The following is a 15793-nucleotide window of genomic DNA, read 5'->3' as shown; positions in this document are numbered from 1 at the left end:
TCTCCTCTTTACTCCAGTCCTCTGCTCTTTACTCCAGTCCTCTGCTCTTTACTCCAGTCCTCTGCTCTTTACTCCAGTCCTCTCCTCTTTACTCCAGTCCTCTGCTCTTTACTCCAGTCCTCTCCTCTTTACTCCAGTCCTCTCCTCTTTACTCCAGTCCTCTCCTCTTTACTCCAGTCTTCCGCTCTTTACTCCAAATCCTCTCCTCTTTACTCCAGTCCTCTTTACTCCAGTCCTCTGCTCTTTACTCCAGTCCTCTCCTCTTTACTCCAGTCCTCTCCTCTTTACTCCAGTCCTCTCCTCTTTACTCCAGTCCTCTCCTCTTTACTCCAGTCCTCTCCTCTTTACTCCAGTCCTCTCCTCTTTACTCCAGTCCTCTTTACTCCAGTCCTCTGCTCTTTACTCCAGTCCTCTCCTCTTTATTCCAGTCCTCTTTACTCCAGTCCTCTCCTCTTTACTCCAGTCCTCTCCTCTTTACTCCAGTCCTCTGCTCTTTACTCCAGTCCTCTGCTCTTTACTCCAGTCATCTCCTCTTTACTCCAGTCCTCTCCTCTTTACTCCAGTCCTCTCCTCTTTACTCCAGTCCTCTTTACTCCAGTCCTCTCCTCTTTACTCTAGTCCTCTCCTCTTTACTCCAGTCCTCTGCTCTTTACTCCAGTCCTCTCCTCTTTACTCTAGTCCTCTCCTCTTTACTCCAGTCCTCTGCTCTTTACTCCAGTCCTCTGCTCTTTACTCCAGTCCTCTCCTATTTACTCCAGTCCTCTTCTCTTTACTCCAGTCCTCTTCTCTTTACTCCAGTCCTCTCCTCTTTACTCCAGTCCTCTGCTCTTTACTCCAGTCCTCTCCTCTTTACTCCAGTCTTCTTTACTCTAGTCCTCTCCTCTTTACTCCAGTCCTCTCCTCTTTACTCCAGTCCTCTCCTCTTTACTCCAGTCCTCTCCTCTTTACTCCAGTCCTCTGCTCTTTACTCCAGTCCTCTGCTCTTTACTCCAGTCCTCTGCTCTTTACTCCAGTCCTCTCCTCTTTACTCCAGTCCTCTGCTCTTTACTCCAGTCCTCTCCTCTTTACTCCAGTCCTCTCCTCTTTACTCCAGTCCTCTCCTCTTTACTCCAGTCTTCCGCTCTTTACTCCAAATCCTCTCCTCTTTACTCCAGTCCTCTTTACTCCAGTCCTCTGCTCTTTACTCCAGTCCTCTCCTCTTTACTCCAGTCCTCTCCTCTTTACTCCAGTCCTCTCCTCTTTACTCCAGTCCTCTCCTCTTTACTCCAGTCCTCTCCTCTTTACTCCAGTCCTCTCCTCTTTACTCCAGTCCTCTTTACTCCAGTCCTCTGCTCTTTACTCCAGTCCTCTCCTCTTTATTCCAGTCCTCTTTACTCCAGTCCTCTCCTCTTTACTCCAGTCCTCTCCTCTTTACTCCAGTCCTCTGCTCTTTACTCCAGTCCTCTCCTCTTTACTCTAGTCCTCTCCTCTTTACTCCAGTCCTCTGCTCTTTACTCCAGTCCTCTGCTCTTTACTCCAGTCCTCTCCTCTTTACTCCAGTCCTCTCCTCTTTACTCCAGTCCTCTGCTCTTTACTCCAGTCCTCTGCTCTTTACTCCAGTCCTCTGCTCTTTACTCCAGTCCTCTGCTCTTTACTCCAGTCCTCTGCTCTCTCCTCTTTACTCCAGTCCTCTCCTCTTTACTCCAGTCCTCTCCTCTTTACTCCAGTCCTCTGCTCTTTACTCCAGTCCTCTGCTCTCTCCTCTTTACTCCAGTCCTCTCCTCTTTACTCCAGTCCTCTGCTCTTTACTCCAGTCCTCTCCTCTTTACTCCAGTCCTCTGCTCTTTACTCCAGTCCTCTTTACTCCAGTCCTCTCCTCTTTACTCCAGTCCTCTCCTCTTTACTTCAGTCCTCCGCTCTTTACTCCAGTCCTCTCCTCTTTACTCCAGTCCTCTCCTCTTTACTCCAGTCCTCCGCTCTTTACTCCAGTCCTCTCCTCTTTACTCCAGTCCTCTCCTCTTTACTCCAGTCCTCTCCTCTTTACTCCAGTCCTCTCCTCTTTACTCCAGTCCTCTGCTCTTTACTCCAGTCCTCTGCTCTTTACTCCAGTCCTCTGCTCTTTACTCCAGTCCTCTCCTCTTTACTCCAGTCCTCTCCTCTTTACTCCAGTCCTCTGCTCTTTTTTCCAGTCCTCTCCTCTTTACTCCAGTCCTCTCCTCTTTACTCCAGTCCTCTGCTCTTTACTCCAGTCCTCTGCTCTTTACTCCAGTCCTCTGCTCTTTACTCCAGTCCTCTCCTCTTTACTCCAGTCCTCTCCTCTTTACTCCAGTCCTCTCCTCTTTACTCCAGTCCTCTGCTCTTTACTCCAGTCCTCTGCTCTCTCCTCTTTACTCCAGTCCTCTTCTCTTTACTCCAGTCCTCTCCTCTTTACTCCAGTCCTCTGCTCTTTACTCCAGTCCTCTCCTCTTTACTCCAGTCCTCTGCTCTTTACTCCAGTCCTCTTTACTCCAGTCCTCTCCTCTTTACTCCAGTCCTCTCCTCTTTACTTCAGTCCTCCGCTCTTTACTCCAGTCCTCTCCTCTTTACTCCAGTCCTCTCCTCTTTACTCCAGTCCTCCGCTCTTTACTCCAGTCCTCTCCTCTTTACTCCAGTCCTCCGCTCTTTACTCCAGTCCTCTCCTCTTTACTCCAGTCCTCTCCTCTTTACTCCAGTCCTCTCCTCTTTACTCCAGTCCTCTCCTCTCTTCTTTACCCCAGGCTTCTCCTCTCCTCTTTACTCCAGTCCTCTCCTCTTTACTCCAGTCCTCTGCTCTTTACTCCAGTCCTCTCCTCTTTACTCCAGTCCTCTCCTCTTTACTCCAGTCCTCTCCTCTCTTCTTTACCCCAGGCTTCTCCTCTCCTCTTTACCCTAGTCCTTTCCTCTTTACCCCAGTCTTCTCCTCTCCTCTTTACCCTAGTCCTCTCCTCTCCTCTTTACCCTAGTCCTCTCCTCTTTACTACAGTCCTCTGCGCTCCCCTCTTTACTCCAGTCCTCTCTTCTTTACTCCAGTCCTCTGCTCTCCCCTCTTTACTCCAGTCCTCTCTTCTTTACTCCAGTCCTCTGCTCTCTCCTCTTTACTCCAGTCCTCTCCTCTTTACTCCGGTCTTCTCCTCTCCTCTTTACTCCAGTCCTCTGCTCTCTCCTATTTTCTCCAGTCCTCTCCTCTTTACTCCAGTCCTCTGCTCTCTCCTATTTTCTCCAGTCCTCTCCTCTTTACTCCAGTCCTCTGCTCTTTACTCCAGTCCTCTGCTCTTTACTCCAGTCCTCTGCTCTTTACTCCAGTCCTCTCCTCTTTACTCCAGTCCTCTCCTCTCTTCACTCCAGTCCTCTCCTCTCTTCTTTAACCCAGTCTTCTCCTCTCCTCTTTACCCTAGTCCTCTCCTCTTTACTCCAGTCCTCTGCTCTCTCCTCTTTACTCCAGTCCTCTGCTCCCCCCCCCCCCCCCCTCTCCTCTACCTACCAGTTTTTTTCTGAGCTGTTAAGTGGCCCTGCCTCATGAAGCTCTCCCCCTGCTCTCTCTGTCTACTCTCTGCTAATGGAACTCTATTAGGCCCTGGCTTCAGCTAAGAGTCATGCCTGTGTAGAATCCAGCTCCTTGGTTAGCGTTAGCCAAGCTAGCGCAGGACTAAACAAAGGGCTTGACAGGCTGAGCAGGGCATAAGGTAAGGCCCACAGCGTTGTTCGTCGTAGCCTCAACTGAGGCTGCTATTACTATTGCAGGACTTCCATTGGGGGCTGTTATCATGGTGGTATCGGAGGCCTGTTGTTGTCTTCCAGGTGTCAGGATACTCTCAAGGCTCCTTTGACATTCACCTCAGAAGCCAAAAACGCCAAGGGTGCCTCCAGACACCAGATGAGTGTGTGTGTGTGTACCTAGTATGATTGGGTAAATCAATCAGACTGGTGCTGAAGTTTGAGTGGCGCCCAGACAACTCTAATACAGCAGTCTATTGGATGGGAATAATGATTTCTCAGGGACTCAAAGTGCTTTACATAGTAAGAGGGGTAACTCACCTCATCCAACCGCCAATGTGTAGCATCCACCCACCTCAGTTTGGGCCAGACAGCTCCCCAGTTTGGGCCAGACAGATCCCCAGTTTGGGCCAGACAGCTCCCCAGTTTGGGCCAGACAGCTCCCCACATGCTCATCACATCCAGTAATACAGTAAGACGTCTGTCCTAGTGTCACCAGATGGAAACTGTTTGTCTCAGGTTAGAAGGGTACTAGTGAGCCATTCCCACCTGACTATACGCTCACTTCCTCCTCCATGTCTCTACAGTCAGAGTCCAAGCTCTACAATGGCTCTGACAAGGATGTCTCGTCGTCCGGTAACAAGCTCACCAAGAAGGAGTCGCTCAAGGTAAGAGACTTACAGCAGAGACCAGCCTAAGGATGATCTCATAGTAAGTAGCTTGTCAGAACGGCCCTGTTTCTGTTGCGTGAGGCAGCTTGATGTAGAAGTACAACCCCTGGACAGGACTCTAGACATTAGGGGAAATACTGTAGCATGATGTTTATGTGTGGCCCCTGCAGGTACAGCTAGGGGAAACACTGTGTAGCGTGATGTTTGTGTGTGGCCCCTGCAGGTACAGCTAGGGGAAACACTGTAGCGTGATGTTTATGTGTGGCCCCTGCAGGTACAGCTAGGGGAAATACTGTAGCGTGATGTTTATGTGTGGCCCCTGCAGGTACAGCTAGGGGAAACACTGTGTAGCGTGATGTTTGTGTGTGGCCCCTGCAGGTACAGCTAGGGGAAATACTGTAACGTGATGTTTGTGTGTGGCCCCTGCAGGTACAGCTAGGGGAAACACTGTACCGGGATGTTTGTGTGTGGCCTCTCCAGGTACAGCTAGGGGAAACACTGTAGCGTGATGTTTGTGTGTGGCCCCTGCAGGTACAGAAGAAGAACTACCGTGAGGAGAAGAAGAGAGCCACCAAGGAGCTCCTCAGCACCATCACAGACCCCTCTGTTATTGTCATGGCTGACTGGCTCAAGGTTCGACTTGCCCTGCTTCTTGTTTCTGGACTGTACACAACGTGGGCCATGTGCTGCAATTACTTGAATATTACTTTACATGCAACAAACTATAAAGCCATAAGAATCTGCTATTATCTATTGAAGTTCCTCCAGAATTTTCACAAGTGCCCTTGTTGATAGAAGTTTCCAACAAAATAAATATATATTTTAACATAGTTTATTTGACATGATGATATTTGGTGTATTTTATGTCTGAGTGTCTGTGTTTGGCCACGTGTCTGCTCCTCAGATCCGGGGTACTCTGAAGAGCTGGACCAAGCTGTGGTGTGTGCTGAAGCCGGGGGTTCTTCTCATCTACAAGACCCATAAGAACGGCCAGTGGGTGGGCACGGTGCTGCTCAACGCCTGCGAGCTCATCGAGAGACCCTCAAAGAAGGACGGCTTCTGTTTCAAACTCTTCCACCCGCTGGAGCAGTCCATCTGGGCAGTCAAGGTAATAAAAATAGTACATTTATTTTATATAGAGCTTTTCATTAGAACAGCGTCTCAAAGTCTCTTTTAAAAACAACAACAACTAATTCAAGGTGATCTGTTGGGCGATGGCTTCCACAACTTCAGATAATAATGATGATAAGACGGAGAGCGATAGAGTTTCTAATAGACCTGCACAATGGCCTTTAGTTAAGGGAGACATCATTTCATTTAATGGAGTGGTATGTGCACATCTGTAAAAGCCCTTTGTCCCAAATGCTGGATCAGACAGGATAATGTAGAACAAAAACATAAATCTGTCTGCACACTGGTATAATACTCTGGTATAATACTGCCTAAGTACATTTTTGTTCAGACATTAACTGACTAACCTGAGTACCGCTCTCTTTAGCTAATCCACTCCCTACTCCATGGCCTTTCTGCCATCTTCACTTGTGAACATTCAATAATTTTCTCTTGATCCTGATTCCATCCTTTTTACAGCTACCCGAGTTTGTATCCTGTTGCCGAGTTTGTATCCTGTTTGTATCCTGTTGCTAAGCAACCGTGTTTTGTTTGTCCAAGCAACACCAGTCTTCAAAAGTTGCTGGCTCACATCTAAATACATACTGCAATTCCAACCACAAAACTTCTTAGTACAACTTGTCTATCTAACAGCTTAATGTTTGTTTTTGACTTTGTTATAAATTCATATTCGTTTTTCGAGGCTCTACATGTTTTCATGGAAAATGTTAATGTTATTTCCAACCACCAATAGAGGGGTTGGTTGTTTAGAAACAAAAGGGTCGCCTGCACAACTATGGGACAAACAGACGGGTTGGATTAGATTGTTGACCACATGTTAACTATAGTTCAGCTCCAGTGTTTATTGAGAACAAATACATTTGCATAACGAGCACTTGTCTCTCATATATATTGTTAAAGTTGTTGTTTAGCTAGATAGCACATTTGTGCCCTATTAGCATTGCCATGAAATCAGTCAAAACACCTCAAAACAAGATATGGTATCAAGAAATAAGCTGAAACGAGCCAGTTACAATTCCCCACATGGTAGCTTCTTGTCATTGTAGCTCGCTATTTGACCTTCCAGAATCTCAACATCTCACAGACTTCTGCCCCATTGAAGCGTGCACATTGTTTTTGTGACGTTGTCAACTAACCCGTCTATGAGCTCCTCTGCTGTAAATCCAGCTCATATTGAACGTTGAGATTGCCGAAAGGCCAATGTCTTTGCCAATGGCAAGGAGTGCAAGGTTAGCTAAAGAGACTGGTGCTCAAGGCTATTCAATTACAACAAGATTAAACCTTTTAATTAGCCAGACGTGCTCCATCCTTCACATCCGGGTCAAAGTTCTGCTTCTTTCGTGTCAATTAAATACCCCCTTTTCCTCCCATGTCAATAAGAATGTGAACATAATGATGCACACAATTAACATTTAAATAGTCTAGTTGAAGGTTCTTCACATTTCAAATCATAATCACTGCATGTTTTGCCTGCTTCATCACATTAGGTTCCTCTCTGTGTGAAATTGTCACAGTGTAAATCTCAGTTAGAGTGACAGCACTGTTTCATCTAACATGTAAATATGTAGTGAGGGTAGTAGTGACAGTGTAACGATACCCCCTCGACCAGGGATCATCCACTAAATTCAGCCCTGGGATGCTTTTATTATTGTTGAGTGACTGGTCGGGGGGTCGGAACATAATTACTAATAATTAGTAGACTGCAAATTGACCGCGAGAAGCCCAAACAGATATAATATTTGACTAAAACATCATCATTTCAAACCTTGCTTACATCTGCTTACCATCACATCTCTATTTTATACTTGAGAACAGATTTCCTAATTAAAAATCAATTGGAGATTACCATTATTTTATGTCCAACAATGAAGAATATCTAAAAAAAAAAATCAAAAATGTTTGGGAGGTCAAATAAAACCACCTGCTGGCCCCAGTTGGGGAACCCTGCCCTAAACCTTTTGTCTTTAGTACGCATGACATATCACACCCTTACCACTGTAAAATGGACTTTGGGTTTATCCCAAATGGCATCAATGGGCCCTAGTCAAAAGTAATGCACTTAATAGGAATATCAAATCACATTTTATTTGTCACATGCGCCGAATACAACAGGTGTTGACCTTAACGTGAAATGCTTACTTACAGAATATTTACATAATAAGAACCAGAGTATGGTGCCATTAGGATGCATGTACACCATATGAATGACCCTCCAACCAATCAATAAAGGGATTGTTAAACAAAACTCCCTCCCTATTGGACGGCCAAACTGGACATCAGTGTTGTCAAAGGGACTTGCCAACAGGACCCATTCTTTCACCCTAGGGGAATGTGAGGACTCATGTTCAGCTACACACGCACACACACACACACACACACACCTTCCCATGGGCTTTGGCTTGGTGATAGCTGTCAGTGCCATAGTGGTAGTATAATGTTCCAGAGTGGATGTTTACCAAACCCTCTCTCTCTCTCTCTCTCTCTCTCTCTCTCTCTCTCTCCCCTCTCCTCCTCTCTCTCTCTCTCTCTCCCCCCTCTCCTCCTCTCTCTCTCTCTCTCTCTCCCCTCTCCTCCTCTCTCTCTCTCTCTTTCTCTCTCACTCTCTCTCCGTGTGTCAGGGTCCTAAAGGAGAGGCGGTGGGTTCCATCACACAGCCATTACCTGGCAGCCACCTCATCTTCCGTGCCACCTCTGAGTCAGACGGTATTGAATGCTTTAGTGTCTGCAATCTGTGCTGTGTGTGTGTGTGTGTGTGCGTGCGTGCGTGCGTGCGCGCGCGCGCGTTTCCTGTTCTTCCGTGCGTGCGTGCGTGCGTGCAAGTGTTTCCTGTTCTTCCATGTGGGTGTGGTTATCTGTATGTGTGTTCTTCCATGTGGGTGTGGTTATCTGTATGTGTGTTCTTCCATGTGGGTGTGGTTATCTGTATGTGTGTTCTTCCATGTGGGTGTGGTTATCTGTATGTGTTTCCTGTTCTTCCATGTGGGTGTGGTTATCTGTATGTGTGTTCTTCCATGTGTGTGTGGTTATCTGTATGTGTGTAGGACTCTAGTGTAGCCTGTCAACTCCCCTGTCTCCTCTCCACCAGGCCGTTGTTGGATGGATGCTCTGGAGCTGGCTCTGAAGTGCTCCGGCCTCCTGAAGCGGACCATGATCCGCGAGGGCAAGGAGGAGCTGGCCAGCACGGCCGGGGAGAGCTCCCAAATTAACTTCTACAGCCTGCTGAGAGCCCACAACATGCAGGGTTTCCAGTGAGTCTTCCCAGTCTACAGTACGGTCTCTCTGCTCTAGCCCAGCCTACAGTACGGTCTCTCTGCTCTAGCCCAGCCTACAGTATGGTCTCTCTGCTCTAGCCCAGCCTACAGTACGGTCTCTCTGCTCTAGTCCAGCCTACAGTACGGTCTCTCTGCTCTAGCCCAGCCTACAGTACGGTCTCTCTGCTCTAGCCCAGCCTACAGTACGGTCTCTCTGCTCTAGCCCAGCCTACAGTATGGTCTCTCTGCTCTAGCCCAGCCTACAGTACGGTCTCTCTGCTCTAGCCCAGCCTACAGTACGATCTCTCTGCTCTAGCCCAGCCTACAGTATGGTCTCTCTGCTCTAGCCCAGCCTACAGTACGATCTCTCTGCTCTAGCCCAGCCTACAGTACGGTCTCTCTGCTCTAGCCCAGCCTACAGTACGGTCTCTCTGCTCTAGCCCAGCCTACAGTACGGTCTCTCTGCTCTAGCCCAGCCTACAGTACGGTCTCTCTGCTCTAGCCCAGCCACGGCTCTCCAACTCTATTCTGACAACCCTCGTCAAACTGCGCTGGCTCAGATGTTTTAATACCAAACTGTCCTCCTCAGCAGGGTTCAACTATGTTGGATGTGTAACCAGGCCAGCGCGGTACAGCTCAGTAGTGTGAAAAGTCCTCTGGAGAGCTACTGGGTATGCAAGCTCTGGTTCCAGCCTCTGCAGCAACACCCATGACTCACTTCAGACTGAAGACCATGATTAGATGTCTATTTGAATGTGGAGCTGTTACAAGCCTGGCCTGAACCCATCTCTCTGTGTCTCTAACTGGAGCAGCAAATCTTTATTCTACTCTCGTCTGCAGTCTGTTTGAGCGCTTGTGGTCTATTTCCATGTGCTTTGTGAGGATACATTTCCCCTGAGACGACTGGTTGTCTGACTGGTTGTATCTGTTATCTGTGAATGCATCGTAGTTGATTGTAGCTTGTAAAGATTGCATGTGTTCTCCTTTTCGAGAGGAGAGCACTGTCTTCTTGAGGCTTTGAACTTTCAAAGGATCTGTGTTGTACTGGGGGATTTGGCTGCTGTGGAGAATTTCTGTGCTTTTGTCAACTCTGCAGGGATTGCTCAAAAAAACCTTTATGCAGTAAGGCATGAGGAGCTCTGTATTCCTACACCGTGCTATTGGTAGTGGTAATGGCAAGTTATCTTTCAGTATTTTGTTCATTAGTCCACTGTTAGTACAATACCAATTTGTTTTGCATTTCAGCAGCTAGATGCACTTTCAGTGCAGAGCAAAAACTGTGATGATTGTGTTTTGCAGAAAAAGTGTTTAGTGTGAACTGTCCTTTGAATCCATCCTCCTTGTTATTCCCACTAGGTTCAACGACAGTGACCAGTTCAAGGACCCTGACCTGTACTCAGACAAGTCGGACCGGGAGGGGGAGCAGGACCACGAGGAGTCAGACGTGGAGGGTCTGGGGAAGAGCGAGGAGAGTGACAGTGACACGTCGGAACGTCAGGATGACTCCTACATTGACCTTGACCCCAACGAGGCCCTGCGGGAGACTCCGTACCTGGAACAGTCCCACGAGGAGCTGGGAGAGGTGAAGAATGATGATGAGCGTAGTCAGTACCGCTGGCTCTTATTGGTCAGGGGTACTGAGCCCAGCTTACTCTGTATAAATGCATCTGATTGGACTAGCGATGTGAGAATTTTCCCCCAAGGAAAGTTTGACTCAGTAACATTGAAGAGAATCCGCTTGATTTGTTATTTTTTAAGATTTAAGACCTCAGAGAATATTCTTAAGAGAAAATAAGTGGCATTTCCTTGAACACAGTGGGAACACTTGATAAACCTTCGTTTAAGATGAGGAAGAGTTAGATGATACTGGGAACTGAATGAATTCTGAATCAGAGAGGTGTGGGGGGCTGCCTTAATTGACATCATCGGCGCCCGGGGAGCAGATGTTGTTGGGGGTTAACTGCCTTGCTCAAGGGCAGAACGGCAGATTTTTCCACCTTGCCAGCTCGAGGATTCGAACCAGAGACATTTCAGTTACTGGCCCAACAGTCTTAACCGCTAGGCTAGCTGCCGCCACACTTTGTGAACGAGAAGTGAAAGGAGCAGAGTCGAGGCGTCCATCAAGAGTGGTGTGTGTGGGCAGCAGTCATCAGAGTGAAGCCTCAGACAGCCCTTAAATCAGCCTGTCTGTGATCTCTCTCTAACCCTCTATCTCTGTCTTATGTCCCATTGTCTAACCTCTTTTATTCTGACACGTTGGAACCTAAATTGCAATAGACAAGTAATCAGGACGTGCATCTCTTCCGCCACAGTTCTGCTGCAGTATGTAGAATGTTATACGTGACAAGACCGTATTCCATTAGGATTGGACTTACAACAAGTCTTCAGAGGTTTGATGGAGATTCGTCAATAATTTGTTCATGATTCTGAAATCTTCAGCCCTATTAATATAGCCTTAGCCAAGTGCCACAGGCAGGGCATGAAGAAATTATAGTTGAAAGGGGGGGGTGTTTGTGCTTGTATGCCTGCCTGCGTGAAATCCCTCCCAGCTGTTCTGTGGTGAATTAGAATTGTCATTTTCGATAGCTGGAATTATACAGCCAGCAGATGATGAAATGGGAAGAGCAAAGATGTGAATAATGAACTGATTGATAACTGATGAAGTTTTTCAGACCGGAGAGATGTTCATACTGAATAATATCACGTTGGAGCAACTCCATAATGTGCTTGTATCATATAGTCATATCATATACTCCAACCCTATGTGAATACTGTGACCTTACATAGCCCATCACCTAGCAACCTCATCAACAGGTGTGGATCTCTTGGCGCAACAGCTACGATGTTGGCTTTACAGTTGCTGAAGCGGCTTCAAGACCCGGTCAGGACTAACCCCAGAATTCATTGCAATATGAAAGTGTGTGTGGTGTGTACAGTAAATCACCAAACCTTTATATGTGTGTGTTCCAGGCTGGTGAGGCCTCCCAGACAGAGACGGTGTCGGAGGAGAATAAGTCTCTGATCTGGACGCTGCTGAAGCAGGTCAGGCCTGGGATGGACCTGTCTAAAGTGGTCCTGCCCACCTTCATCCTGGAGCCACGCTCCTTCCTGGACAAGCTGTCCGACTACTACTACCATGCTGACTTCCTCTCTGAGTAAGTACTGCTACCATGCTGACTTCCTCTCTGAGTCAGTACTACTACCATTCTGACTTCCTCTCTGAGTAAGTACTACTACCATGCCGAATTCCTCTCTGAGTCAGTACTGCTACCATGCTGACTTCCTCTCTGAGTAAGTACTGCTACCATGCTGACTTCCTCTCTGAGTCAGTACTACTACCATGCTGACTTCCTCTCTGAGTAAGTACTGCTACCATGCTGACTTCCTCTCTGAGTCAGTACTACTACCATTCTGACTTCCTCTCTGAGTAAGTACTACTACCATGCCGACTTCCTCTCTGAGTCAGTACTGCTACCATGCTGACTTCCTCTCTGAGTCAGTACTGCTACCATGCTGACTTCCTCTCTGAGTCAATCCTGCTACCATGCTGACTTCCTCTCTGAGTCAGTATTTCTACCATGCTGACTTCCTCTCTGAGTCAATCCTGCTACCATGCTGACTTCCTCTCTGAGTCAGTATTTCTACCATGCTGACTTCCTCTCTGAGTCAGTACTGCTACCATGCTGACTTCCTCTCTGAGTCAATCCTGCTACCATGCTGACTTCCTCTCTGAGTCAGTATTTCTACCATGCTGACTTCCTCTCTGAGTCAGTACTGCTACCATGCTGACTTCCTCTCTGAGTCAGTACTGCTACCATGCTGACTTCCTCTCTGAGTAAGTACTGCTACCATGCTGACTTCCTCTCTGAGTCAGTACTGCTACCATGCTGACTTCCTTTCTGAGTCAGTACTACTACCATGCTGACTTTCTCTCTGAGTCAGTACTGCTACCATGCCGACTTCCTCTCTGAGTCAGTATTGCTACCATGCTGACTTCCTCTCTGAGTCAGTACTACTACCATCCTGACTTCCTCTCTGAGTCAGTACTACGGTTGTAATGATGTCATTTGAACTAGTATTGCCTGCTGGGACAGTACTACCAAGCTGACCAATCAAAGGTCTTATATAGTAGGACAGTACTACCAAGCTGACCAATCAAAGGTCTTATATAGTAGAACAGTACTACCAAGCTGACCAATCAAAGGTCTTATATAGTAGGACAGTACTACCAAGCTGACCAATCAAAGGTCTTATATAGTAGAACAGTACTACCAAGCTGACCAATCAAAGGTCTTATATAGTAGGACAGTACTACCAAGCTGACCAATCAAAGGTCTTATATAGTAGGACATTACTACCAAGCTGACCAATCAAAGGTCTTATATAGTAGGACAGTACAGTCAGACCTGCCAAAGATACAGACAAATATTCAGAAAGATGTATCTTTAACCTGATTTAGGTCCTCATTGCGATTTGTTGTTGATCATTTCCAGGGCAGCTGTGGAGGAGAATGCCTACAACAGGATGAAGAAAGTAGTGAAGTGGTATATCTCTGGATTCTACAAAAAGCCACAGGTGATTAGAACATTCACTTAAAATCACAGTTTCAGCAGGGTCATGTTCATTAGGAGAACAGTGGAAAACATTTTTCTAAAAAAGAAACGTAAGTGTTTCTTACTGGATAGGACCTGGTAGTCCCTCTATTTCAGTCCATTTCTTCTGTTAGGTGCCTAATGAACACGACTCTGTTCTGGATGTGACAAGATGTCCCTCGGTATCTCTACCATTCAGCGGACTTATCTAAAGCTCAGTTTTTCCTCCTTCTGAAAACCAGGGCCTGAAGAAGCCATATAACCCCATCATCGGTGAGACCTACCGCTGCATGTGGCTCCATAGCAAGACCAACAGCAAGACATTCTACATTTCTGAACAGGTAACAGAGCCAGGAAGGGAGACTGCTCCCTAGTATATGATTGTCTGATTGGGGTTTTTAATCTGACATAAGAGCAATTGATTCACGTTGTAGTTAGTATGTAAATTATGGATGTGTGGGGGAGTGGATGGATGGATCGACGGGTTGGTGGATGGATGGGTGGATGGATGGATGGATGGACGGGTTGGTGGATGGATGGACGATGGATGGATGGACGGGTTGGTGGATGGATGGATGGGTTGGTGGATGGATGGATGGATGGACGGGTTGGTGGATGGATGGATGGATGGATGGGTTGGTGGATGGATGATGGATGGATGGTTTGATGGATCGACGGGTTGGTGGATGGATGGATGGATGGATAGTTTGATGGATCGACGGGTTGGTGGATGGATGGGTTGGTGAATGGATTGTTTGGTGGATGAATGGATGGATAGTTTGACGGGTTGGTGGATGGATGGATGGATGGATGGATGGGTGGACAGGTTGGTGGATGGTTGGACGGGTTGGTGGATGGATGAAAGAAGGAATGTGATAGGTTTTCAGAAGGTCTAGACTCTACAACATGACATCTTCTGGTAGACTGGCTATGATCAGGGCTAGCTTCCAGTACCTGTCCTCCTGACCTTAGACCAATCACCTTCTCTCCCTGTCAGGTGTCCCATCATCCTCCAGTGTCAGCGTTCTACGTCAGTAACAGGAAGGACGGCTTCTGTCTCAGCGGAAGCATCCTGGCCAAGTCCAAGTTCTACGGTACAACACACACTCATGTACACACACACACACACACACACACACACACACACACACACACACACACACACACACACACACCTACCAAACAACAAATGCATATAGATAGATACGTCGGGCCTGTCTAGTTAACAGTGGGAAGTGAATATTTGGTAACACATTTCTGATGAAAACAAAAATAATAATAATTTTAAAGGCGCACCCAACAAATGTTATATCTGTGTTAACACCCTTTCCTGGGTGTTGTCATGACGATGTGTCTCTTTGCAGGAAACTCCTTGTCGGCCATATTGGACGGAGAGGCTCGGCTCACCTTTCTCAACAGAGGAGAAGACTACGTCATGAACATGCCCTACGCCCACTGCAAAGGTCTGACCTCTTACTGACTGGAGTCTTGCTGTGAAAGCAACACACATTGCATTAAGGTCTGACCTCTTACTGACTGGAGTCTTACTGTGAAAGCAACACACATTGCATTAAGGTCTGACCTCTTACTGACTGGAGTCTTACTGTGAAAGCAACACACATTGCATTAAGGTCTGACCTCTTACTGACTGGAGTCTTACTGTGAAAGCAACACACATTGCATTAAGGTCTGACCTATTTTACTGACTGGAGTCTTACTGTGAAAGCAACACACATTGCATTAAGGTCTGACCTCTTACTGACTGGAGTCTTACTGTGAAAGCATCACACATTGCATTAAGGTCTGACCTCTTACTGACTGGAGTCTTACTGTGAAAGCATCACACATTGCATTAAGGTCTGGCCTCTTTTACTGACTGGAGTCTTACTGTGAAAGCAACACACATTGCATTAAGGTCTGACCTCTTACTGACCGGAGTCTTACTGTGAAAGCAACACACATTACATTCATACCCTTAGAATTATATATGCCCACCTAATGTTCATTGCAAGCTTGCCAGGGTTGGGCTCAATTCAAATTGAAGTCAGTCAATTCAGGAAGTAACTAAAATTACAATTCCATAATTAAAAGAGTCCATCTATTTTTAATGACTTCTTAATAATCTGAAAAGGAGAAGCTGTTTATGTCAGAAGTATTAAACATTTTGGATTTTAAATTCAAATCACTTCCTGAATTGACTGCCTTGAGCCCAACCCTGAAGCAACACTTCCCTTTCTTCTACATAGGAAGTAGATTCAACATGACGTCTCTAGTCATACAGACTGACTGGAAAGTCTGTAATACTGGAAATATACTTCACTACTAACTTAATCAGTCCTGATTCACACACTACCAGGGTTGGGGTCAATACCATTTCACCTCAGTCAATATGAAAAGAACGGGGAACATTAGAATCAGAATGTCAGTTTACTTCCTG

General features: G+C 46.7%; 1 protein-coding gene across 11 annotated transcripts in view; it reads left to right on the top strand.

The window, feature by feature from the left end:
- LOC110500965 (oxysterol-binding protein-related protein 8) overlaps positions 1–15793 on the top strand; it is a 141272-nt gene that overhangs the window by 108029 nt on the left and 17450 nt on the right. For all 11 annotated transcript variants that reach the window (XM_090201008.1, XM_090201007.1, XM_090201015.1 and 8 more), the window contains 11 exons: positions 4299–4379; positions 4914–5015; positions 5287–5490; positions 8132–8216; positions 8599–8761; positions 10121–10346; positions 11735–11919; positions 13258–13339; positions 13599–13697; positions 14354–14450; positions 14721–14819. In XM_090201008.1, the coding sequence (XP_090057134.1) occupies positions 4299–4379; positions 4914–5015; positions 5287–5490; positions 8132–8216; positions 8599–8761; positions 10121–10346; positions 11735–11919; positions 13258–13339; positions 13599–13697; positions 14354–14450; positions 14721–14819 (1423 nt within the window). The remainder of the gene's footprint in view (positions 1–4298; positions 4380–4913; positions 5016–5286; positions 5491–8131; positions 8217–8598; positions 8762–10120; positions 10347–11734; positions 11920–13257; positions 13340–13598; positions 13698–14353; positions 14451–14720; positions 14820–15793) is intronic.

The sequence above is a fragment of the Oncorhynchus mykiss genome, chromosome 15 (genome assembly GCF_057628025.1).
Source record: "Oncorhynchus mykiss isolate SJ-2025 chromosome 15, ASM5762802v1, whole genome shotgun sequence".
Classification (NCBI taxonomy): domain Eukaryota; kingdom Metazoa; phylum Chordata; class Actinopteri; order Salmoniformes; family Salmonidae; genus Oncorhynchus; species Oncorhynchus mykiss.
This window is presented reverse-complemented; position numbering and strand designations above follow the sequence as displayed.